The sequence below is a fragment of the Tamandua tetradactyla genome, chromosome 8 (assembly GCF_023851605.1).
Source record: "Tamandua tetradactyla isolate mTamTet1 chromosome 8, mTamTet1.pri, whole genome shotgun sequence".
Taxonomy (NCBI): domain Eukaryota; kingdom Metazoa; phylum Chordata; class Mammalia; order Pilosa; family Myrmecophagidae; genus Tamandua; species Tamandua tetradactyla.
The window spans coordinates 23,455,215-23,481,596 of NC_135334.1; the positions used below are offsets into that span (position 1 = coordinate 23,455,215).

Sequence of the window (26,382 nt, forward strand, 5' to 3'; positions counted from 1 at the left end):
TGTGGGAATAACAAGCAATCTATTGAGCAACCCAAGCATTTTGCACCCTGTTAGTGTGATCCCCACAGACGGGAAAGTTTGATAACTGACTGAGGAAAGTAAGACTCTTCAGAGTTACTACAGTGGTGCAAAAAAGCGTTAGAAGAAACTTGGTTACTCTAGCACAGAAATAAGAAGCTGAAAACCATGGTAACAAAAAGTAAGGAAGCCCAGAAAAATGCCTGAGATCAAAAGGACACCCATATGTTATTGAACAAATTCATGGCCCTCTGTGGTAAGGAGAAAAGAAAAAAGAATATTTCTGCATGTGGGGGTGGGGGGGGTAGTTTAAATTTTTGTATTTATGTTAATAGTATCACCTTGAAGTGCGCCCAAGGCAAGTCTGGAGCCTGGGCTGTATTAACACTGCAGTCACCAGGCAGAGCTCCCAGTGCCTCCGTTTCCATCATTACACAAGCTCCTGAGGGAAAATGGGCCCTAGATCGTCATTATGGCTCCTTGAGACGCAAATATCTTGCCTCCGACAGAGCTCAGGGTCGGAAGGTCCTCAGCCGCCCGTAAACAAAACAAGACACTGGTCACACATCCAACTCCGTGGTTAAAGAGCCCGGGAAGGGGAGGGGGGGACGAAACGGGGGGCGAGGAAAGACATCTCGATGGAGACTGCAGTGAGGAGTGGAGTACAGTGTGCCAAAGGAGTCGCCGCACCGCAACCCAGCGGCGACCACCAGGGATGCGGCGACTGCGGGTCTTCAGGGGAGAACGGGGAACGACGGGAAGGGGACAATGGGGGGCAGAGCGCCGGGTGGCCATGGCCACCCTCAACAGGGAACCGCTAAAGTGGCGGCTTCCTCAGATCCGCACTCCCTTCTCTTTCCCCTCGGCCCCCCAACCCCATCACCAGCCCCCTTCCCACTTGCAGGCCAGGCCCCCCGCCTCGTCCTTGCAGCACCCTCCACACCCCCCGCCCCAGCCCCCACCCCTCACAGACCCTCCCCACAAGACCACCCCACTCACACCTCCCGCGCCGCGCGCCCGGGGAAAAACATGGGGGAGGGACGGGACGCACCTGAGCGGGCGGAGCGGGGGGAGGGGACGGCCGTGCCACGGGGGGAGGGGTCGAGCGCTGGCCCGCGCGCAACACCTCCCACTTCCGGCGGCACGAGCGGAGGGGGCGAGGCGCAGGCCGGGACAGGAGCGGCTGCAGCCGCGCGACTCTCCGCCGCCCCCGACGGCGCCCTCTCGCGGCGAGAACTGGGACCCTCGAGGGCACTGGGACACAGCTGAAGACAGGGCACTGGGACACAGCTGAAGACCCCTAAAACAGAAGTGAGCTCTCCAGGGCGCAAGGAAGAAGGGAGATCGTCTGCGAGAGGGAAGGAATTGTAGTGGAAAGAGAATTCCCTCTGGGACGGTTACAGGGAGAGTTGGGTCAGAAGAAGAAGGACGAGATGTTTTTAAAAGTCGGAACCGAGATGCCCCTTTTAGAGGACGCCATGAAGGAGATGAATCCGCTGGAGAAAGACCCTCTTGAAGTTGCCCCGAAAACTTCGAGCAGAGGAGCCGCACACTCCTCTCTAAGTATAGGCTACCCAAGGAGCCGGCCCCTCTGTAGCGGGTTGGTCTCCGCGGATCGGGCCTGGCCCACAGAGTTCAGCGCTGATTGGCTGCGTCGCGAGACGGAAGTGACGTTATTGTCACTGACTCCTCTTGCTCCCCGGAAGCCGCGAGTTTCCGCTGAGAGGCGGTGGCCGTAGGTGCTGCGGCCAGCTGGTGAGTTGGGAACTAGGTGGTGAGGATGCACATTGGAAGTCGGGGTGGCCTAGAATTGGGGGAAGCCGGTGTCCAAGATTGAGGGAGTTGCACAGAAGGTACCTTCAAGCTTGGGGTGGGGGAACCTAAGGAAATGGGGCAGTGGGGTGTTGTATGCCAGGATAGTGCGGGTCCCTCGGAGAAGAAGGGCACATTGCAAGGAGCAATTGATGCAGTGGAAGGGGAAATCAGTGAAAGTGACCCCTGTACATACCAGATTTTTAGGAGCAGGACGTAGAGGCTTCAAGAAAAAGTTCTCTTGGGAGCAGAATGTTGGACTCCTGGCAGCTCATATTGTTCCTCTTCTCTCTTGGAGAAGATAGGCCCAGCAATTGGGAGAGGTTGAGTCCTGCTTTCAGAGGGTATGTAAGTTTCCTTTCCCAGAAGCCAAGAGGGATAAGTGCTGATCCACCAGAGCGAGACAAAGAAGAGGTCCGGTTTCTCTTCCCGAAATCTATGGTGGGATCTACTGAGACTTTAGGAGCCTACCTAGATGGGTCACTATCTGACTAACTTGATTTCTTTTTACTAAGTAGGGTATGCAGACTGAGAAAGAAACCTCAGTATCTTGGGACAATTGAGGCTATTGGTAGGCAGGGGGTGAATTTGAGAGGGGTTGTGCCTGGGAGCCTAAAGGAAAGAGAGAAAGAGATGTGGAATGAAGGTTTTCAGAGGAAAATGTTACGGGGCATAAGTTCCCCTTTTACTTTCCAAGAAGTTTTCAGTAAAATACCGAGAGGCTTCTAAAGGAGCCCAGCCACCAATAGGAGCACACATATCCTGCCACCCCTGCTGTGATGTTTGTCCCCAGGCCTGCCCGACAATTCTAATTTGCGCCTTTTCTTCTTTGAAAACTCCTAAGTGCAGATTCCTGGTTCTATCCAACCATGGGTAGCTGTCCTGGGTTTGGAATTTGAGCCCCCAAACCAACCTGCTGTTCTAATTACTAGAGATAGCTCCTTAATGCTGCTTTTCGGTCATTTTGTCTTTCCTGGTTGCCCATTTGCCCTGGACCATAGGTGTGTTCCATTTCAGTCACATTCTCTGGCTTTCCCCGTTTCATCCTACATCTTTCCTACTATTACTTCCTCTGGCATCCTTGCAGAGGTACACAAATCAGAAAGTTAGCTGCTACCTGGCCATCTAGAAAGTAGTGCTACCTCGATTTTTCAGGAGGGGTTTTAGGAAACAGTTCAAGCCCTCCTCTAGGCCTCTGGGGGAAGAAGAAGAGTGATATATTGTTTAGAACAAGAACTAGGGTTTCTAGGATCTGTATTGATCTGCCTACACTGTACCAATTCTGTCCCCATCTATGACTTATTTGAGATCACTGGAAATGATACTTGTTCATTGGCCAGTTTCTTTGGTCACAGGTCCTGACATTCATGGCTAGGCTCTGCTTGTTCCACTGAATTTGGTGGGACACTATTTTTTCTGTTCTTGGGGCCCACAGGTCTACAGTCTGTGCTCAGAAACTACACTGCTCTCAGTGAAAGTGATGCCTTTTCTCCATTTGCTCAAAATGAGTGTGAGGTGGTTAGCCAGACCAGGAGCTCAACCACACACAAAGTTCAGGTGGGAACTGGGCCCCATTAGGGGAAATTAGCCCTTAAGGACAACTGGGCTGGGAAGTCAGCTGGGAAAAGGGAGAGGGGGTGGGACTCTTAAAGAACATTCAAAATTCTGCCAGTAATTTGGGGAAATAGTATGTACTTTAGGACCTTTTAGTGGCAGAATGGGAAGGAGCAGTATGGTGCCTGCTAGCAATTGGAAACTCAGCTTGATTATCTGATATAGTAGAGATTGGTTCATCATGCAGTGGGAGGTCAACCACTTGAGTTAGTACTGGCCTCCACTCTGCCTAAGGGCTGATCAGAGAATTAAATGTTATTTAAAGGGAGATGATTGGGGATTTCCAGGTATAACATATTGATGGCTCAAAGTCTCCCTCTCAGATTCTTGCTGCTCTCAGCTCTTTTATCTTTGATGTCCTTTGTCTTTGTCTGCAGCCTACTGCTCTGATGCCGAAGGGGAGGCTGAAAATACCACACTTGGATGCCCCCCTGGGCCTGCCCACCTGCCTCTGGTTGGAATTAGCCGGGCTCTTCTTACTGGTTCCCTGGGTCATGGGCCTAGCAGGGACACCTGGGTCTGAAGCCGAGGGTCCAGGGGGGTTAAGCTGGGCTGTGCATCTGGACAGCCCAGAAGGTGAGGGGGAGGAGGAGTCTCTGGAGCAACAGGCAGATGCCTTGGCCCTGGCAGCAGGGCTGATGAATGCTGGACGCATCGGGGAGCTGCAGGGCCACTACCTCTTTGTCCAGCCAGCTGGACCCAGGCAAGACCAGCAAGCGGAGGCTATCAGACAGCAGGCAGAGGCTGTGTTGGCCAGGCATGAAGCTGTGCTCTGGCACTCAGAGCAGAAGCTGCTGAAGCGTGCCAAGCGCAGCATCCACTTCAATGACCCCAAGTACCCACAGCAGTGGCACCTGGTAAGTTTAGCCCTCTCGAGTTCAGCTTCAGGTTAGTAGGTTCTGGATGTCCAGTCCTTCAGTAGGATTTTGTATGTTTCAGTTACCCCTTTTGTATGTTTCAGTTACCCCATTTTTGTTCTTGGCCTCTGTCTTCCTTGTACTCTTTTGTAGAGAGCCAGTATACTGCAGTGGTTAGGCTGTAGGCCAAAGGCTGCCTGGACTCAGTTCCAGCTCTGCTCCTTATGAGCATGTGCCTTTGGGCAAGCTGCGTAGCCTCTCTGTGCCTCAGTTTCCCCATCTGTAAAATGGAGATTGTAATAGTACCTACTTTGTAGAGTTATAGTTATGATAAAGGAATTAATGTATATGAAAACTCAGAACAATGCCTGACACATGGTACTACATGTGTTATTTATATTATTGGCAAAATATTTATATTATCCAGCCCGTAATCCAAGGCACCATTTCCCCCTGTATCACCCGTGAGTGATGCCAAGCTTTTCTAGAGACCTGGGCTGTGGTAAAGCTCTCACTTGGCTCTGGTACCACCTAGACCTACTAAATCCACAGTCTCTGCTTGGCTCTTTGGTGGAGGCTAAGGATGAAAAGGGGCTGCAAGTTGTAACTTTTCCTCTCTCTGGGCAGTGCTTTGTCACCAGACCCCCAAGGTTTGGGAACAATTCTTAACCCTGTCTCTCCTGCAGAATAACCGGCGGAGCCCTGGCAGGGACATCAATGTGACAGGCGTATGGGAGCGCAATATAACTGGGCAAGGTGTGACAGTGGTGGTAGTGGATGATGGAGTGGAACACACCATCCAGGACATCGCACCCAACTATGTGAGGGGCCCCCACCCCACCCCATGTCTTAGTTCCTTCTCAATATTGCCTCAGACTTTTTTACTTTCCTAGAGGTCCCTGGGCCAAACAGAAGAGCTTAGGGATGGAATGCTGTTTTTCCTTTTCCCCAGCCACCATTTCAGACCAGCAGTTAAGGCACAGGGTGTTGCTCAACTCCAGTAAAGGAGAGCAATCCTGGGTTTTGCTTCTGGTTCTTGTTGCTACTTCCTGTCCCTGGAGTGAGGTCGGGTCCCTTTAGGCAGCTTCCTTCTCCATGGAATTCTTGGTATTCTTTCTAAAGCCTGGCCTTTAGCCCTTTATCTCTTTTTTTATCTCAGCTTTCCCAAGCCAAAGTAGTCCCCTGGGTACATTCCTATAAGAGACAGGAGAGAAGTTCCTGTTGAGAGCTTCAGCACATCTCAGTCTCATATCCTGTGGTCTGAATTATTTGGAGAGAAGGTTGGTAGGACCTGATGCTCTAGCTTGGAGCCCCAACCTCCCAGTTCTCTCTCCCTGAGTTCCAGGACCTGAACCCTTTGAACCAGTGATTAACCACACGTTCCCCTCCTCAGAGCCCTGAGGGCAGCTATGACCTGAACTCTAATGACCCTGACCCCATGCCACACCCAGATGCGGAGAATGACAATCATCATGGCACCCGATGTGCGGGTGAGATTGCAGCTGTGCCCAACAACAGCTTCTGTGCTGTGGGAGTGGCCTACGGGAGCCGCATAGCAGGTAACTCATTCTTCCATCTAGCCTTGGGAGACTACTTCTGGATGTCAGTTTTCATTCCCTGTTCTCCCCATCCCACCCCGCCCCCATTCTGCAACTACTTTATCCCACCCTCAACATACATGGCATAGAGCAGAAGGTACGCTTATAATAGTTTCCTGTAGGACAAATTACTTCTTTTTTTTTTTCTGTTATTTTTTTTTTTACATTAAAGAAGTTATAGATTTACAAAAAGATCATGCAGAAAATCCATGTACTCACCCCCATTTTTAACATTTTGTATTAGTGTGGTGACTTTGAACAATTGATGAGAGAATATTATTTAATTGTACTATTAACTATAGACCATAGTTTACATTACAGATGTGTTGTACAAACCTGTGGTTGGTTGTTTTTGTTTTGTTTTTTTTATTTTTCTTCTAGCAACATAAATACTACCTATAATTTCCCATTTTAACCATATTCAGATAAGTCAGTGGTGTTAAAGACAATCACAACGTTGTGTTACCGTCATCCACTACATTACAAAATTTTTCCATTACCCCGAATAGATCTTGGATTTTTCCATGCCGTGGTTTCTCAAAATTGTTTTGTTTTTTTGGGGAGGGGTGCATGGTCCGGGAATTTAACCCAGGTCTCCTGCATGGAAGACAGGCATTCTAACCACTAAACTACCCATGCACCCAAAATTGTTTTTTCAGCAACAAAAACCCACTATATAAAGACATATGAAAGAGGAAATGGTTTTGATGCTGCCTCCTCAGCCTCCCCCTCTGATTATGGTTATGCCCCATCAGTGACCCAAGTCATGATACTAACAGTTCCTTTTACTTGACTGTTCTCTACATTTATACCTGTATTTTCCTCATTTATAAAGTACCTTCTCATTTGCTGTTTCTCCACAACCCCTTATGACTGAGGACGCTCCTCTTGCATCTCCCACTTCTTCAGCTCCAGTCCTTCTGGTGATCACTGTCCCTTTCAAGAGAGCTGAGCACTCCTGTCACCCTTGGAGGTTGTTTGATGGCTCCTTTGCCTTTCTATCTTTGTCCACCAAGGCAGAAGGTGAAGGGAAACGAATGGGGAAGCCTACCCCATGATTCCTAATAAATGCGTGGGAATCTTCAGACTGAATAGATTGGCTGTATCTCTCTAATACTCCAGCAGGGGGCAGCAGCCTTCTGTGAATGAGGCTACAGAGGAAGCCAGAAACCCTCTGTCCCAAGTCCCTTCTTCCTAAAGCCCCATTTGTCACCATTTGGTCACCAGGATGTGATCCACCCATATTCAGGTTGAAATTTCAGTATCCGAGCAGGGCTTCATGGCAGTAGTAACAGAAATAAGAATCACTTATTGAACGTTCTGTGTCGAGCACTGTGCTGGGTGTTTTGCATGATTAAGGACGAAGATAAGAAGAGAACCTTGGTAATCTACATTCAAACCTTCCCATCAAACCTCATGATCCTTTAGGTCTAATGTCCACTATTACATTAAAACGTAATTTTAGATAGGTATGGTAGTACATCTATCTGATAAAAAAAACTGAAGAGGTCAGAAGAACATACCGAGAAAAGTAAGCCGCCCACAAGTGGCTCCCCACCACCCAGGTCCCCACCCTAGGACCAGCACGGTTACCAGTTTTTTTGTGCGACCAGCGTTATTGAGGAGGTGGTGTGGCTTTCACTGCCTAGGTATCCGCGTACTAGATGGACCCCTCACAGACAGCATGGAGGCTGTGGCGTTCAACAAGCACTATCAGATCAATGACATCTACAGTTGCAGGTGAGGCATAGCCAGGAACCAGGTGAGAAGGTCAGAGGCCAGAGGCTTGAGCACCTGAGACTAACCCTCCTGCAGAAGAACAGCAGAATGGCTGGCTCAGGCAGGTCCAAGCACTGGTCTCCTTTGGATTCAGCTGAAGGGATAGGTGTCACATACATTGCCCTTGCTTCTGCAGATCCCCGGGCACTGAGTTCTCAATCATGAGTTCCACGTTCAGGCCTAAGTGTTACCCCAACAGTCAGAAGTGATCCAGCCTGTCCCACAGTCCTATTTAGTTTTCTCTCTAAGCTCATGAGCCTCTGGGAGGAAGTGAGCTTTCCCCTCCAACCACAGGTAGCCTGAAGGCCCAGCACTAACCCCTACCACCTCACATACCCACAGCACATGATGGCCACTGGGGTGGGGGCAGGGGTGGCCCCATGATCTTGATGACACCTACTCTTCCCCTAACCAGTGCCTTCCTTAAATCCATGGCAACATCTACCACCTGTGTTAACTTAGCAGAAAAAACTGAAGAACTCCTCCTCCTTGTCCTGAGGCGGATTGGACACTTAACTTCCTGTGTGGGTGCTCTGCCATCGTGGCTAGTATAAGATTCCTAGATCAGGAGAGGAGTGACACCGTACCCCGGTCTCCCACTATATATTGTCTCCTGTTCCCTGGGACCTGAGAAAAGATCTGTAGGGCAAGTTAAAGTAGTACTAAAGTGGGAAAATTTCCAAAGAAAAGAACTGTAGCATATATTTCTATTTTCCACTTTGGAGTGAATGATGGACCTTGTTTTTATGTAGAGGAAAGGGCCTACTGTGCCCCCATGCCCTTTATCATGGGGTCTTAAGTTGAACCCTTAGGAGAAAAGTATGAACCACAGGCAAAGGGTGGCTTGCTTTGAGACTGGGAGGCCATGGGTAGGTGGCCATAGCCTGGCTCTGGCTCTTCACTCTAGGTATTTCGTATTTCTTAACAGCTGGGGACCAGATGATGATGGAAAGACAGTGGATGGACCCCATCAGCTTGGAAAGGTAACTAGGAACTGCATGAGGAGTCTCAGAGACCTAGAACACCCTCTTCATTCATTCCCTAGAAGAACTATGTATCATTCTCTCTCCCTGCCCCCAACTTGTAATGCCAGACCTATGCCATCAGCCATACTACCTCCTTTCCCAGTAAGAGTACTCCTAAAACTTGGGTATGGGGGAATGTGAGAGATACTAATTCTTAGATAGGGAGATGGTTTCCCTTCAGTTTTGCTGTCAGTTGGCTCCCCATTCCTGGCCCCACCCTAACATCTGATAAGTAGAACATCTGTCAAACAGCTTTTCAACTAACGGCTTCCTCCCCATCTTGTGTCCATTTTTATGTCTCTTTTCCCTATGCCTAGTGCCCTTTGAGCTTTTGTTCTTTTATTTTCTCTTCTTTCTAGCAGGGAAGGAGAGGGTGACCAGAATGGCGAATAGACGTCTTTCTCTGTGCTCCTCAGCTGATACCCTGATGTTTTTGCTCCTCAGGCTGCTTTGCAACATGGGGTGATTGCTGGCCGCCGGGGCTTTGGGAGTATCTTTGTGGTGGCCAGTGGCAACGGGGGCCAGCATAACGACAACTGCAACTATGACGGCTATGCCAACTCCATCTACACAGTCACCATAGGTAGCAACATGATGGTTCCATCTATCTGTCTGAGGGTAACTTGGGACAGGAGGGGGCTTGTATCTTGATGTGCTTCACTGTGCCTGTCTAACTATCTGAGCACAATTGTATTTGCTCAAAGTTAGAAGAAAAGATCTCAGGACTTCCTTGGGGGGTCACTTTACACTGGGAATGCTGTCAACCTATCATCTACAGATACCCCACCTCCACCACAACTGGTTAGCCTCTACTCTGGCATCTCATTCCATGGGCCACTGGCCTCCTGCTTGAAACCTTCCCTGACTCTCCAAACTTGTCACCCCAAGTGGAATTTATTTACTTGTCCAACCAACTGCCTGCTAGACAGGAAGTTCCCTGAGATCAGGCCTGTGGCCTTTTCCTCCCCTCACCCACTTGAAGCTGCCTGTTCAGGTGAGGATCATGGGCATTCAGAGGGACCTGGGCCTTTGAACTCACGTCTCATCTCAGCTCCTGTTTCTTCTGCTCCTTCCTCAGGCGCTGTGGATGAGGAGGGCCGGATGCCTTTCTATGCAGAGGAGTGTGCCTCCATGCTAGCTGTCACCTTCAGCGGTGGGGACAAGATGCTCCGGAGCATCGTGAGTGCCTCCCTGTCGCACAGGATTTTTCTTGGGCATCTCAGCCTTATTTCTTTTTATTCTCTGCATCCCTGTCCTCTCCCTCAAGTTCATCTTCCCTAGCAGATCTGTATTTCCTATGGTATGCTACTGTGGGAGGCATAGATCTGGGGACCCTGGTTACATCTGTGTAAATGGTTCTTATCTGAAAAATTATAACCTGGGAACATCTCTATCCATCCAGTAAGTGTCACAGTGATTAAAATCTTCTTCGAAGTGTCTCCATTTGGTAGAATTTTGGCTTTGACTGATTTCTTTGCAAAATTGCTGTTCAGCCCTCACATAAATACTGTGAGTTCTGGACACATTCATCCTCAGGAGTAACCTATCTTTATGGAATGGGTGGGGAAAGGAGTTAGCAAAAGGTCAGCCCACAAGAGAGCTCTTTCCTTGAAACTATAATTGGAGCCATAGCAAACAAGAGATCTGTGCAGAGATGCAGAGCTTCTCTAGCCTGTGGAACCCTTTTAAAGAATTCAGTCAATTGCCTCCAGCTGGCCAGGCTTAGCTCTATCCCAGCAGGTTGGAGGCAGGTCTCTGGACTACTGTCCTGAGCTCCCTACCTGTCCCTCTTGTCCTTGATAGAGTAATATGGGGACAGGAGGCTCCAGCAAGAGCTGGGCTGGAGCCAGTTGGTGGCGGATTTCTCCAGAGTCCAAGATTGGGCGGTCTCTCTGGGGCCATTGGGAATTAGGCTGCTTTGTCTTCCTGCTAGGTCAAATTCATTTTCCAAAACTAAAGATTTGTTTGGCCAATGCATGATTTCTGGTCAACACAGTGTTCCAAGGCTCTATGCCAGTTGATCCTGACCACCAAGCCCTGCCCCCTGTCTTAGGGGGAAGAGAAAAGGGAGTGGACTAAAGCAAAAGGGCGAGAGAGGCTGTGCTCAACAGGCTGGACTCTATGCACAGAGGGTATACCAGGAAGGATGGGGTCTGGCGGGGGCAGAGCAGGAGTGTGCTGTGCTCTTTACCCCTGGCAGAACACTAGGAAACCCAGCTAGCCACTGCCCAGCCAGACCTAGGAAGATTCTGTAGGATGACTCCTTACTCTTGCCCTGCCTGTCTTTCCTTCTCCTGACTCAACTCAACTTCTTCCTCCCACCCCCACCTTCCATCTGAATTGTAATTTGTCCAGAAACAAAAAGAGATTGCTTACCCAAGTTCCCATCTTTGGAATGTCCTTGCCTTGGAAACCTCCTGTTGCCGGTTTCTTCTGTTTAGCGACCAGGGCAGCTAGGTGGAGCTGTCTTTCTGAGGGCAGGAGATAGAGGCATACAGTTCCCACAATTTGGCTGGCCGTTGGAGCTTCTCCGGACTTTCCTGTGGCTGCCAGGGGCTCCTTCCCCTATAGGCAAGGTCACAGACTGCACAGCTGCACACTAAACTGTTACCTTGAGGCTGATTCCTTAACAGGAAGAAAACAGTCTACTCCCTGGCACAGACCAGGCTTCTCACTCTCGTTGAAACTGCAACTTAGAGTTTTTTTTTCACTTTTCTTCTGGGAGTGTATGGTATCTGAGTAAAAATTACATCTCTTGGAAGCTACTATCATAGCTGAAAGGAAAGAAGTGGGTACAATGAAGCAAGGGCAACTCTTGGCAAAAGTCAACACCCTGGTTTCCACCCAGGAAGAGAAATTCAGAAGAAAGACATTCTCTGGTCTTAACACTGGCATCATGTGCTAAGGATCCAAAATCTCATACAGTAGAGGGCAAAGTTTGGCAGGGTCCTCCTTGACTAAACTTTCTGTGGCTCCAGGATTGATTTGAGCATGAAAAAACTTGATGCCAGACAGATGCCATCTTTCCCCACATGCAACTCTCTTTCCCCACCCAAACTCTATCTTCCTATCTCCAAGCCATAGCTAGAGAAGGGAGGTGCATGGAAAACAATTAAGGCGCCCTGGCCCCAAACAGTGCGATAGCTTTTGTAGATTGCTGTAGTCCAGAGCAGGCAGTTTAGATACTGTGCCCATTAAGCTCACAGGATGGGCAAGCAATTTTCTCTCCCAGAGAACAAACTCCCTCTTGTTTGCACTGATGTCACTTCGGCCCCTGTCACTGAGCCACCAGGTTGGATTTCCTTGAGTGGTGTCGTCACTGTTGTCCCAGTTCCAGCTGGGGCCCAGGAGCTCCACTGGCCACTTCCTCTGTCTAGCATGGTTGTGGGGGTTGGATGGTTGGGGAGGGCAGGTTGTGGGTAGAAAATCTGGGAGTGGTTTATTAGAAGAGCAAGAATATTTCCTTATTCCTGCACTGAAGGCCTTTCCCGTGTCTCCGTCCCTTTTTCCCCAACAATTATGCCTTCATAAGAAGCTCTTGAATTTATAGTATCCTTTTCTCAGTTATCCAGAGGTTCTCTTGGGAGACCTATAAGGATTAAGGATCTCATTCTCCTGGCTTACTGGTTGACCTCCTTCTGGTCAAAGATTAAGCTCTTAAAGGAAGAACCACTGCATGCCCTGTTCTGAGGACTAGTGCCCTACCCTTCTCTCCATAATACCTTTGAAATCAGACTCCAACCCACTCCCTGCCATTTCACTCCTCAGGTGACCACTGACTGGGACCTTCAGAAGGGCACAGGCTGCACTGAGGGCCACACAGGGACCTCAGCTGCAGCCCCTTTAGCAGCTGGCATGATTGCCCTGATGCTGCAGGCACGGCCCTGCCTCACGTGGCGGGACATCCAGCACATCATTGTATTCACAGCGACCCAGGTGAGATACTGCACGTAGACAAATGGCTTGGCCCAACCCATCCTAGAGTTCTAAGTTTCAAGGATACGTGGGTACCAGGAGGCTTCATATTCTTTAGACTCCAATTGTTAGGTGCAAGTTCCTTTCCAAATTGCATGTGTATAAAACAAGTTTAGGGACCTCATTGGGATCACAGAACTGAACTCATTGTACCTATTTTTCCTGTCACTTTTACCTGCAAAGGAGAGCTCTGTCTGAGTGCCCTTACTCCAGAGCCTGTGTCTCCTGCCTTGCCACTAAAAGCAAGCCATCAGAGTGGTGATATCATGGGGCTTTGACCTTTTGTTCCAGCTTTCCTTGGGGAATCCATTCCAAATAGTTTTAGTGGGAGAGTCTGGATTGGATCAGCAAGCAGGACTGGAAGGACAGGCAGGAAGACCAGAGTTAGGTTGTTAAGATTTCATTGGAAATGCAAAAGACTAACCAAGACCTCTGTTCTTTCAGTATGAGGATCGCTGTGCAGATTGGGTCACCAATGAGGCGGGCTTCAGCCATAGCCACCAGCATGGTTTTGGCCTGCTGAACGCTTGGAGGCTCGTTAATGCAGCCAAGGTGAACAGGTGTTGGCAGGCAGGGAGCCTGTGGGGAGGGGCTGAGGGAAGGAACTAAATACCCAAAACGTTTCTGGCACCTTGTGGGTGCTTAATAATGTTCATTTGTTTCATTTATTTGACTTTGCTGATACCTGTTTCACAAATGAAAAGTAGGCTCAGCGCTATGACTGAAGCTACCAAACTACTAGTAGAGAGGAAATGGGACTTGAGTCAAGCTTGGGGCTCTCAGGGTGCTCTGGATCTCATCTCCCATCCTGGATACAGCCATTTCCTCTAGTTCCTTGACTTGGTGCCAAAGGGAGCATTCCAAGGTATCAGCAGGAGCCTCAGGAGTCATTTGTACTCAGAGTGAAATACGATGATAAGGAAAGGAAAAGTGGAAAGAGCTAGGCCTTAAAGATCATATCAATGAGTGTGTGTGTGTGTGTGTGTGTGTGTGTGTGTGTGTGTGTGTGTGTGTATGTATGTGAGTGTGCTCAATCTTGTTTGCTTAATCCCCACGTCTTCTACCCCCACCCCCTTTTCCTTTGCTAGATCTGGACATCTGTCCCTTACTTAGCTTCATACGTCAGTCCTGTATTAAAAGAGAACAAGGCTATTCCACTGTCCCCCCGCTTGCTGGAAGTCCTGTGGAATGGTAAGTAGTCAGCAAAAAGAGGGTTAATCTTGGGCCTGAGGTTTGGGGCGGGCTGATGGGGAAGTTAAACTCATCCTCCCTGCCAGATTCTACCCCCCTTCCTTCAGGAGCTGAGCTCCAGCCAAACCTGTGCAGTTTTCTTTGACCATTTTAGGACATGCTGCTTCTGAGTTGGCTGGCCCCCTAACTGTTTAAACAAGACCTTTCTTCTGAGTTACTACTAGTAGAAAGGAGCTGCAGAGGAACAGATTAGAAAGACTGGTGAAAAGGAGTAGGATTGGGAATTGGGGAGACTAGGCAAGAGTTGGAAGACGCTCCTTTGACGTCAGTGTTAAGAACTTGCCAGACAACTCTCCTCAGCCCAGTGGCCTCTGGAGAGAGTAAAGGCATTGGGAATTTCTTGCTTTGATTCAAGGCTTTTCTAATACAGAGAGAGTTAAATCTGTTGGGGGTAGTACAGAGGAGTCTATAGGGGACTTCCTAGACTTTAGTTCCCTGTCCTCTGCTCCTGCCTCCACAGAGTTCAGGGTCACCTGGATTGTCCTGAAGTGGTGAGGGGCATACATCTTCTAAATCAGAGTATGGTTTTTATGCTTGAATTTCTTCCCAGAGAAGAAAAAACAGGAGAGGGATACTTGTGCTAGACAATCATCTGTCTGCAGATTTTCAGAAATCTGACTTCAGAGTTTTCCCCAACCACCAGCTCCAGGAGGAATTTTTTCCAGGATCTCAAACCAGAACCCTATCCTCACTCTTCTTGCCCACCTGAGAATAACCAAACAAGAGCAATGCTAGAAGGAATGGCCGAAGAAAGGAACTCAGGAAGGAAAATTGGGGCCTGCTTCCACTGGGTAGGAGTTTAACTGAGAAAAGTTCAGTTGTCTCTTTCCCTAACAATGCCCAGAAGTTTCCCAATTTCCCTTTACATGGAAGGAAATCCGCGGGCCCAGTTCATTGCATTTGCCGTAAAAGGAATGCTGTCTGGGAAAGGACATAAAGCATCAGCTAAGGCAGAGAAGTGCAGGAACATTCCCAGGAATGCAGTTCAGTTGGATTCCCCCCTGGCTTTGCACTCACGTGTCTTGGAAATAGAATGCGTTTTAATTTTTGCCTCCCATTTACCAGGGCTGCTTCCCATTATTTAAGTAACACGGTAAGCCACTGTTGCCTCCGTCAAATGAGGGAGTTCAATTAGAAGAGTGTTTGAGTCCTTTCCAGATCCCTCATCCTTCCCTAGGTATTGAGGTAGCAGGTAACTGCCTGTAATTCTCATTAAGAAGCAAGAAAAACATGGACAAGTTGCCCTGGGTAAGAGGCAGTATAGTAGAGAGAGAAAAAGATGAAGAGAAGAGAAGCGAGGTAAAGAGTTGAGGAGCTTTGCTAGTGGAGCCCTTCTGTTGAAGGGCAGCAGGCAGGCCAGTGAAGGTGCCTCCCCTCTAGTGGGACCGCATTTACCCCCCAGCAGACAGAACAGTGCGTACAAGCTTGTGGGCCTACTTGGAGGTTGAAATAAGTCCAGTTAAAGAGTTGAGCGACTTAATCCCAGACAGTCAAGAAACCCTTTTCCCTACAGCCAAGCTATGGTCTCTTCCCACCAGGACCTGGAAGACTGAGTGTCAGAGAGCTGGAAAGTGAACTTTTGAGAGGATAGAAAGAGTTAGACTTCCCTAAGATAGAAGAGGAGGTAAAATACCATTAAGATGAGAGCAGCACTGTCCAACAGAAGTTTCTGCGATGATGAAAATGTTCTATATCTGTGCAGTTCCATTCAGTGGCCCCTAGCCATAAGAGGCTGTTGAATGCTTAAAATGTGGCTGGTATAACTAAAGAACTGTGTTTTCAATTTTGTTTAATTTTAATTCATTTAATTTAAATAGTCATATGTGGCTACTGGCTACCATGCTGGGTAGTGCAGCTGTAGAGCAAGACAAGTTTTTACTTTTCCCCACTGACAGGAGGAGATGGGGAAAAGGCATTGTGGCCCCTCAGTTTCTTTAATCTGACTCTGGGTCCACAATCTGTACCAGAGGGTGAGAGAAAGAGTGGGGTTTGAGGCAGAGTACATAATACGCTAGAAAGATTTTGTGTGCTAGAAGGTTCCTGCCACCTCCTGCACCTATCCTTTTATCCTTATTCGGGGCCTCTGGTAGACTGGCTGACTTTAGGCCTATACGAAGAAGTCTTCCTTCATCTCTCCACATCTTTCCTCTTCAAACCAGTCTCTCCCTTGCCATTGTTTGGAAATAAAAGTACCTGTCACCCTTCAGCCTGTAACTTTCAGTGAATCAACGCACATGCTTGTTCATTTGTATCACACACTGTCTCTGCCACTAAGGACTTATTCCGTTACTCCCAGTTTCCCCATCCTGATCAGATCTAGGGGCTATTTCAGATTTTGTCCTTGACCTTCCTGCTCCCTGACCCTATTAATGAGGCCTTTGTTGAAACCTCTTCTTCTCTAACCTCTGTGAACTGTTTTGCTCCATGTCTGGCTTCCATGCCTGAGATACTTGTTTCCTTTTTTTACTTTTCTTACTGTTCCCAAACCATGAGTGTCCCCTAAGATTCAGTTCATAACTCGTTGTCCTCCCTTTACCTTTTCCTCCTCAGATAGTGCATCTCTGTTTGTGACTTCACTTGCCTCCTCTCCACGAGTGGTCCCTAGCTCCAAGTCTGTTCTGACCCTTAGCACTGAAAGGGACAGAGACTTGCATGGCTTCCACGAGGTTATGAGCAGATAGAGCACTGAGATCTTCCGGGACAGAGGATAAAAGTTGAAAAAGAGGCCAACTTACCAAAGGCCAAATGATGATGATGATATGATGGTCATAAGCTAAAACTTTAGTGCTTATTATGTGCCAGGTACTGTTCTAAGTATTAACTCATTTAATGTATTAATACTTTTAATTCTAGTTGAAATAATTCTAATATACTTATACACATTGCCACCCAAGATTATATGCACACCAATAAGAAGTGTATGCATAGCATACCACTGTGTACACTGCTGGCATAGGCAAGTACTCACAAGTTTCCTTTATGGATTCTATTCTGTTCCATAATGTCATAATATGTCATTTACTCTGCTCTAAGCCCCTTCTCTGCTACATTAATCTTCTTTTCCAACTGTGCCATGAATATTTTCCTTTACTTTTCTTTTTCTATACCCTGGGATATTCCACCAATACGCTGTAATTGACATGTACAAAATTGTAGAATCACTTCTCAAAAGCCAACTTGCTTTTGAAGCTTCTCCTGCTTCTGTCAGGGACATTACTATTCCCTAGGTCCTCCAACTTTGTACCCTCATGTTTTCTAGCCCTCTATATCCTTCCCCTCTCCCCAGATCTTCCTCTAACTTCCACTGCAATTTAGCCTTTTCATTTAATTCTCTGAAATGTCTCTTGATTGATTCACTCATTCATGCCTCAAACATGTGAGGTCTCCCTCGTCCCAGGCAGTGTGCTAAGTTCTGTGGGTTCAGAAATAAGATATGACTGCTCTTCAAAGAGCTCCCAATCTGGTGGGGAAGACAGCCAAGTTTGTAGGTAGAGTACATTGTTATAAGCTCTGAAATAGAGATGGCACAAAGTGCTTTGAGAGCACAGAGGAAAGATGCTCCTACTACGAGGGGAAGGCAGGGAGGGTTTCTCAGTAAAACTGTTGACTGACCTGAGTTTTAACATATCAGCCAGCCAGGAACAAAGTTTAAGGAAAGGGACATACAGGCAGCAGAAACACCGTGTGCAAAGTCATGATTTTGTGCGTTGGTGGTATCTTCAGGGAGCTACAGATAATTTTGTTTGCTGCAGTGTGGGGTTTAAGGGGGAAGAGGAAGCCCTGAAACTGAATGTTGCAGGGGTCAGATAGAACCACGTATACCGTGGTAAGAAGCCTGGATTTTATCTTAAAGGATGTGGGGAGCCTTCAAGATAAAAGTTACCAGTGAATATTAGAGAGAGAGGGAGAGGAGTCAAAGAAATTTCCAATGCCTTGTCTTTGAGAGATATGTACTGCAATCTCCACTGATGAAATGATATAATGCCTGGGGATTCCATCAAAAGAATTTTGGAGAAAGAAGTAGGGATCATCAATGAAACAAGATAGGCTGTATATTGATAATTAGTGAAGGTACGTGTTGTGAATATCTGTTTTCTTTAATTTATGTCTGAAATTTTCCATAATAAAAATTTATATTATATATATATAAAGTTTTCCAAGTTCTTAGCTTGGGCAGCTGTGCTGATTGTGATTGGGAACCCAGGAGAAAAACTGGATTTGAACAAGCGCTACATGGGAGGATTGAGGAAGAGTGAGTTTGATCTTAGCTATGCTGTGTTTGAGGTTTCTGTACAACGTCTAAAGGTCTAGAAGGCAATTGAATCAGTGTGACAGTCTAGACTGGAGATTATGATTTAGGAGTCGTCAGGATAAAGGTGGAAGAAAAGAATCTGGGAGAGAATGAGATCACCAGGAAGGCCTAGGACAAAGCCGAACATTAAAGGAGTGAATGGAGGAAAGGAGCCTCTAAAGAAAACTGTAAAATGATGACCTGAGAGGAAGAAGAAAATTCAAGAGTGTGGTGTCACAGGAATTAAGGATAGTTTCAATGAGAGAAAGGGCAAGTAAGGTAAGGACTGAGTTTAACAGAGGTATCAGTGACCTTGGGAAGAGGGCTTTCAGTGTATTCATAGGGACAAAAGCTAGACTGCAATTGGTTGAATAATAAATGAAGGACAAAAGATTTCTGGTTAAATGTGGGAAATTGAACACATGCGTTTATCTCTGCTCTCTCCCAAAACCTCACCAAAATAAGAATAAAGGAATAAAAAAGGTATAAGCACAAAGACAAAGAGAATTAGAGAGGAGACCACAGAAATCAGAGATTTCATCATATTTTTGGAAGATGGAAAATGAATGGAGAAGTAAGCAGGGCTGAGAAAATCGAATACCAGTACCTCTGCAAGGGGAAAACTAAGAGGCAAGCCCAGTCATGTCACAGAACCCCAAAAGTTTCAGAACTTGGAGACCCCATGTACTACAGAAGAAGATGAGGTATGAGACTAAAAATAGTGGTCATTTGAAAGTTAGACTCCCAGGTGTCTTCTCCCATCTTCAGCAGCCAGACGATGATGGCCCCTCCCTTATCCTGGCAGGAGTTGGCAAGTTCATTTTCCTGAGTCGAGACCCCAGATACACCAGAAGATAGGAGACAGCACTGTCTTAAGAAAAGGAGACCCTTTCTACCAAGCCAAACCCTCAGATCCCAAAGCATAGGCAGAGTCAGGCTTATTTCCTCAATTCACGAGATTGGAAGATTCTGCTCTGCAGAAATGGAATGGCCCTTCATCAAAAGACTTAGAGATGCTGATATTTGGGGCTCCTCTGATGAAATAGCCAGGCCCCTATCCAGTCAACTGGAAGCCCACCACAATTAGAGCCTCAAAGATAATAGGGATCTCCAGCCTTTTGAAAAGATACTAAATACCTTAAAAATTCTGAGGAAAATTATTGTCAATCAACAAAACTATACTCAGTGTAACTAATAATCAAATGTGAAGGTAAAATAAGGATTGTTTCAGACATACAAGGTCTTTCTTGTGCTCCCTGTATCTGGACAGTAAACTCCTCTACACCAAAAGGCAGTCCATAGAAAAGGAGCATGAAGGAAGGGTGAGAGGGAGAGGAGTGAAGAGAAAAAGAGAGGCAGGGAGAAAGGAAAGAGAGAGAGAAGGGAGTTAGAAAAGAAGAAGAGAGGGAGTGAGAGGAGGAAGTCCAGGTGAGAGGTGAAGGAAGGTCCCAGCTCTCCAGCAGTGTAGCTGGTAGAGATGGGACAGAAGGTTCCAGAGCTAGGAACTCCAGGGGGAAAATGGCATTGAGGAAGCCCCTGATTTGTTTGTTCATTTAAACAATAGTATTCAGAGAGGCTGTGTGGTTCTTTGCATAGTTTGGAAAAAATTAGCAATAGGGACATGAGATTTAAATAAACAACAGGGCAAGTATTAACTCCAGGGAAGAAAACAGCAGGAAAAGAAATATAATCATTGTACACTACTTAACTAAATTCCATATAATATTTGTAAGATCATTTTAAGGTAAACACAAAATACTGATCTAACCAAAAATTATGACTAATTTATTTTGAGAAGATGGAGAAGAGGGCACCTTGGGGAAAAGGAATAGGGTGGCCTAAGTATAAATCCTTGTCCACTACAGTTGAAAGTCAGTAAGTCATATCTAAAATTGATGAACAATGAAATAACAGCACATGCTCATTGTTTGGAAACATGGAAGTAGATCCCGGAAGGAAATAGCTAAAAGTAATGAACAGTGTTTGTCCTTGGGAAGTAGACCTTAAGGGTGATGAACAGTGGTGCAGGAAATGCTCTCTTTTCCAGTTCTAAGCATTGTAGAGCCAGTTTATTTTTTAAAATCTTGTATACTATATTATTTTGATAGAGAAAAAGTGTTAAAGATGAATGTAAGGACAACAATTAGAAATTATGAATACGGGTAGCTTTCTCTAGAAGTTTACCAGGAATGGGGTAGTGAGTACCTATGGGGTAGTGAATACTTAAAATAGTGAATACTTAACGTTGCTTTGATATTTGCTGGGTCCTGCTCTAGGCACTTTACATGGACTAATTTAATCCTTCCACCAACCTTATGAAGTAGATGCTGTTTTATCCCCGCTTTACAGATAAGGAAAGTCATAGACTGAGAGCTTGAGTGACTTATCCAAGTTCTCACAGTTAGTTAGAGCTCAGATGACTGAATGGCTCCAGAGCTCATGCTCTTATCACTGGGAGTTGGAAGAAGGTGAGGGGTTGAAAAAGGATTTAGGGGAGGTTTTTTTTTTTTCATTTGTCATAGGAGACATGTAAGCAAGAAGCTCCAGCTTAGAAGATGGATAATTGTGCTGATCCAGTATTGGGCTTTTGCCAGATAGGTGCTGTGAAGGGGCAAAGGAACAAAGGGTGCTTGAGGGTGTAAGGAGAGTGGTTTGAGAAATGAGCTGTGGGATCGAAGCCACTTAGATAAGAGGAGTTTGAGGGGTTGCAAGGAAATGAAGGGCTCGGGAGATAGTGAAAATGGAGAGACACAGAAGGTTGTTATATCAGAGAAGGTGAAACATTGGCTCTTCAAAGCTGACAGATGAAATTAAAGAATATAGACACATGTACTCATACATGCAGAGAGAGAGGTCTGGAAGGGTGTTTACTAAAAGATTATTTGGAATTATGAGTGTCCATTTTGTTTTCATTCTTCCTCATCTCCTTCCCTAATTTGTCTTCAATCAATTTATATTACTTATGTAGTAGGAAAAAAACATAATGAAAGTTACTAAAACAGTTAGAGGTGAAGCAGCCCCAAGTCATGGATGTGGGTGGCTGACGTGGGATGGAAAGAAGACCTCGGGAGTTAGGAGATAAAGCAATATGAAACTAGGATTTCTGCCAGGCAGTCCTCATGGATGCTGGGGTTGGGATGCTGGGACACAGCACTCTTCAGTGAGTAAAGTGAGAGCAGGGCCTAGGGGGCAAAGAAAGCACCATAATGGACAGCCTGACTCTCCTTTCCTCTTTCTTCTTTATTCCAGTCCACTCTACCCACAGCTGTTGAGAGGAACTCTCTTTTTCACTTTTTAAAAAAACTTCATCCTTGCTCAATAATTTATAATAACACTCAGTTGCTTGTATAATACATTTATGTAACATTCCATTTATGTAACATTCATGAGATAACAAAACTAAAGGGACAGAATGAAAAAGATGGTGGTTGTCAGGGGATAGGGATGAGAAGGCAGGCAGCATGAAGAAGTCTTGTGGAAAATCTTGATTGTGGTGTGACGTTCTATGACGTGTAGACGTGACCACACCACAATCAAGATTTTCCACAAGACTTCTTCATGCCGCCTGCCTTCTCATCCCTATCCCCTGACAACCACCATCTTTTTCATTCTGTCCCTTTAGTTTTGTTATTTCATGAGTGTTGCATAAGTGGAATCATGCAGTAGGTATCCTTTTGAGATTGTTTTTTTCCTTGAGCTTAATTTCCTTGAGCTTATCCACTTCAGCAGTTGTGGGGGTTTTTTGTTTTGTTTTGTTTTAATTTATCTCTGTATTGTTTTCAATATGAGACTTGTTCAACCCTACCTATGCCTTTGTACCTGCCATTTCCCTTTGTAAAATACCCTCTATATACCTAAACCCAGTTGTCTCATATCTGTTCCCTTAACAGTTATGTATACCTCATACTATATCATTTTCCACTTGCAGGTAGGAGGCAGGGACCAGTCCAGCTTATCTTTTATTCCCAACATCTAGTGCAGTGTCTGAAGTATAGTAGGTACTCCGTAAATTATTTTTTAGATGAATGAATGAGAAGTTGCTCTGTTTGATTCTTACTATGAGTTGGGAGTGTACTGTCTCCTCACAAGATTATAAACACTGTGAGAGCAGCAGCTGTGTTCCATTTACTAGTGTGCACTAGGTCCCAGTTCCATTATCGAACACCTCAGGTTGCCAGAAATATTTGTATGTGGCTTCAGTGATGGTATTTGAGCATGTACCTTTGTGGATGCTGGAAATGAAGTGAGGGCATAAGTGTTTATGGGGCTGGTTTCCCAGCTGCCCAGCCTGAATCCCCACAGTCAGCAGGATGGACCTGGAGATGTCGGGGCTGAAGACCTTGGAGCACGTGGCAGTGACAGTCTCCATCACTCACCCACGACGTGGCAGCTTGGAAGTGAAACTGTTTTGCCCCAGTGGCATGATGTCCCTTATTGGCGCCCCCCGCAGCATGGACTCGTACGTACAATTGCCCATGGTCCTTTGCAACAAGGGCCTTTTGAAAAAAATAAATGATAGAATTGGATACTGGCACTGGTCACCCTTAACAGCTGGAAGCCGTTTAGCACATGCTTCAGTGCTTACAATATACTAGGCCCTACAGGTTACGTCTGTTTTCTCAGATCCTACAAGAACCCTGCAGAGTAGATTTTGTAACCTCTTTTTACAAATGAGAAGTCTGAGGAGACAAGTCATAGAACTAGTATGTACCTGAGGAAGTAAGACTAAATCTAGATCTATTGGATTCCAAAGTCCACGCTCTCTCCATATTTGCTTTCTCCACTACGCCGCATTGCCATAGCCCCTCATTCCATGCAATCCCAAGGCAAGTTTCCAACACTTGAGGCCCCTTCGTGGCACCCTCCCCACTGGCTGTAGCTCAGGCAACAACTATTCCATTTGCTTGGCTACTGCAGTAAGAAAATAATGTTTTGGGGGAAGGGGTCCGTTCCCTGTGCCATATCTTCCAGGTTTTCTGTTTTGTTCTTTCCCCTACTAGAGATCCCAATGGCTTCAATGATTGGACCTTCTCCACTGTACGATGCTGGGGGGAAAAGGCCAGAGGGATTTACAGACTCACTGTCAGGGATGTAGGTGAGTCTACCTGCCTTCCATCAGCACCCTACCTCTCGTGATTGTCGTCTGGATCTCAGCGTCCCCAGAGAAACGGTCCCAGTTCCCATGTAGGGTTTCCAGTGGACCGGGAGGGTAGATGGCAGGAAGCATGGGCCTGGGCATTGCTGTCTAAAACGGTGCATTTGTATGACCTCTCATATTCCTTGGAGAAGTAACTGATCCATTTTTCCTCAGGGTAGCAACAAAAATTCCTTGCTGAAACCACGTTTCAAGTCCTTTCACATATAGTCATCCTTCTACCAGCCCTGGTAGGCAGGTGAGAGCAGGGCTCATTTTTTTGAAAAACAGAGGCCCGGAGATTTGAAGTTGCAGAAGATCACGTAGTAAATCAGTGAAGAAACTGGAACTGAATCTCATTCTCCTGAACTTCCAGTCAAGTAAAGTGTTCACTAGACTAATGGTTTTCAAAACCTTTCTTTGATTTAGTAGAAGGGCATTTTTTCCCCACACATAATCCAAAAATATGAAACTTAAAAGCAAAACTTCTCTGCTTGGGAGGTTGGAGTACCACCTGTCAACCTCCCTTTTACATCGCCCAAGGACACCCCTTGAGGCACATCTGCATGGGTCAGGAGGACATAGTTACACAGCTGCTGAGCAGACCATGTGGTCTGAATCCCTTTGGCAGAGGGATGGGCAAGCTCTGCTGTTTGGCATGGCCAAATGAGGGACCTGGTTCATGGACGCCCATTCGCTACCCTAGGAGATGAGTCACTCCAGCTTGGGATCCTCCAGCAGTGGCAGCTGACCCTGTATGGCTCTGTGTGGAGCCCAGTAGACATCAGGGACAGACAAAGGTAGGTGCAGCCACATGTGGCAGAGGGAGAATACCTCTTGGCTGGTGGAACGGGGCAGGAGAAAGAGGCCACCTAGGGAGTTCCACCTCTCTCTGAACCCCAGTAGTGCTTCCCAACTCCAGATTCAAGCCTGTAGATGAAGCCATCTCCTGGCAGCCCAGACAGTGCTCTTCCCCTTTGCGATGTGGGGCTTCCTTCTCTTCATCTGTTAGATGGGAAGATGGGTGCGGTCAGATGGCAGAGGAGCCATGTTCAGGAAGGCGTTCTCCTCCCCTTTGCTTCTCCACAGGCTGTTAGAAAGTGCCATGAGTGGAAAATACCTGCATGATGACTTCTCTCTGCCCTGTCCACCTGGGATGACGATTCCTGAAGAGGATGGTTATACCATCTCCCCTAACACCCTCAAGGTACGAAGGCCAATATTCAAGCTACAAGTGGGCGGGCATATCCTGCAGATTTAGTCCTTGATGTGATACTTAAGGTATCTTACACCTGGGGAATGAGGGATTGGAAAAAAGGTGGTTTCATGGCTTTCCTCCTACTCTCCTAGCTAGCTCTTAGTGGACATCCCAGGGAGAGGGAGACTGTCCCCAGAGACTTTCTAAGTTCATTGCTCTAGGCTTTAAGAAGCAGTCCCTAACATAGGTGTTTGAATTTTCTCCAGACACTGGTGCTGATAGGTTGTTTCACCGTCTTCTGGAGCATTTACTACCTGCTGGAAGTGTACTTGAGCCAGAGGAATGTGGCCTCTGACCCATTTTGTAGGAGTGGACCCTGCCACTGGCCCCAGTGGAGCCGAAAAGCCAGGCAGGATGGAACAGAAGTAGAATCAGTGCCACTTTGCAACAGCAAGGATCCAGATGAGGTGGAGACAGAGGGTGAGGACCCACCCACCACCTCCGGTCTTCTTGCCCTGGACCTGATGGATCAAGGGAGTTGGAGGCTATCCCAGAACAAGAGTATCCTGAACTCCCCTCTTCAGCATCTACCACCAGACCTGTTGCAGGTGAAGGAGGAGCAGCAGATTTGCTGACTCAGGGCTTGACAGACCCAATGTGGGACAAGCACTTCCCCAAATTGGGAGAGCTTGGAAAGCTGCTCCCAGTTCCTGAACTGGGAGCTCCAGGAACATGGTAATCATGATGCTTACTGCTGGAATCCTGAGACCTAAAGAGCATCCTCTCTCTAAATGCTCAGGGATGGGAAAAGCCTTCTTAAGGAATGAGTAGAAGGGGAATGGTGCCAGAAAACGAGCCACAGGTTCTTCCTCCAACTAAACAGAAGCTTTTGGTGAGGTCTTGGAAAAGGGGTTGGCCACCAGTTGAGCAGGTTTCCATCCTCATTTCTTGTGGGCAGGTCAGTGGTGTGGATCTTAGGGACCCCACTCAGGGGAGAAAGTACCTGCCATGGCCAGAAACATTGGGGTCTCCTGGAAGAGGACTTAGGGGCAGAAGCTGGGAGGAGCCCCTGGACATGCCAGTCCTTTTAATGACCCAAGGCCCAGAAACAGCGGGCTTTTCCTATTTCTTCCTCACCTTCCTGCCTAAAATTCAGACCTTGGACATACTGATGAGGCAATTAGCCCTCAGTCCAGTGTACTTGCCCTGAAAGCAGCTGCTTCCATTATCCATCCCCCAGACTCCTGATGAGACCCCACCTTGAAAGTGTCCCTGACTCTTTCACCATAACTCCTGTCCCTCATCCTACTGAAGGACTGATAAGATGCTCCTGGCAAAGCTTGGAATGGACACAGCTGCCCAGAGCTTGTATTGCTTCTTTAAGGAAGTCTGCAGCAGGACTGCGGAGCAGGTATCACACACATGTGCTTTAGGAGACAGCTTGGGAGCCATGCCGCTCCAGCCCTGCTACTGCCCTGTCTTCTGCAAAGTGCTCAGGGAAATGGCCTTATCCCCTGGAGGCCAGTCGTCTACCTGACAGACTATGACTTTTCCTCCTGTTCTTGGCCCCTCCCCTCTTCTGAGCTAGTTGGTTGATTCAGATTTTTTAATGCTTTAGAGTTGATTTTCTCTTTTCACGGCAACAATTTGTGGACTTTTTTTTCTGCACAGCTTTTCCAAAATAAAAACCTTCCACAAAGTTCTGTCCACTCCCCATCTCTCCTTTCATCTGTCTCCCCAAAACTAATGCAGTTTGCCAGGTTGCCATTCTTTCCTTTCAATCCCCGAGACTCATTCTCTTCCACTGTCTGGTTCCTCTGAAAGGATTTG

At 47.0% G+C, this 26,382-nt stretch overlaps 2 protein-coding genes across 8 annotated transcripts in view; one reads left to right on the forward strand and one right to left on the reverse strand.

The window, feature by feature from the left end:
* Window positions 1–1,145, reverse strand: part of RNF214 (ring finger protein 214) — a 94,746-nt gene extending 93,601 nt beyond the window's left edge. Inside the window, exons 1-2 of one of the 5 annotated variants that reach the window (XM_077112803.1) lie at window positions 1,070–1,145; window positions 360–460 (exon numbers count right to left, since the gene is read on the reverse strand). In XM_077112803.1, the coding sequence (XP_076968918.1) occupies window positions 360–449 (90 nt within the window). In that variant the 5' untranslated portion in view covers window positions 450–460; window positions 1,070–1,145. The other 4 variants (XM_077112802.1, XM_077112804.1, XM_077112805.1 and 1 more) reach the window with 4 other exon arrangements.
* Window positions 1,146–1,277: 132 nt separating this feature from the next.
* Window positions 1,278–26,279, forward strand: PCSK7 (proprotein convertase subtilisin/kexin type 7). Of its 3 annotated transcripts, none has more exons than XM_077112812.1 (17): window positions 1,281–1,773; window positions 3,266–3,387; window positions 3,822–4,301; window positions 4,988–5,122; window positions 5,695–5,791; window positions 7,549–7,639; window positions 8,607–8,661; window positions 9,148–9,286; window positions 9,782–9,882; window positions 12,472–12,639; window positions 13,123–13,230; window positions 13,767–13,869; window positions 22,523–22,679; window positions 23,221–23,315; window positions 24,061–24,154; window positions 24,444–24,561; window positions 24,819–26,279. In XM_077112812.1, exons 3-17 carry the CDS (start codon window positions 3,834–3,836, stop codon window positions 25,185–25,187), a joined length of 2,298 nt encoding a protein of 765 aa, XP_076968927.1. In that variant the 5' UTR covers window positions 1,281–1,773; window positions 3,266–3,387; window positions 3,822–3,833; the 3' UTR covers window positions 25,188–26,279. The 3 variants fall into 3 exon arrangements, with proteins under 3 accessions (XP_076968925.1, XP_076968927.1, XP_076968924.1); XM_077112809.1 differs by having other exon boundaries at window positions 1,283–1,773; window positions 5,695–5,860; XM_077112810.1 differs by lacking the exon at window positions 3,266–3,387 and having other exon boundaries at window positions 1,278–1,773; window positions 5,695–5,860.
* The last annotated feature ends 103 nt before the right edge of the window (window positions 26,280–26,382 follow it).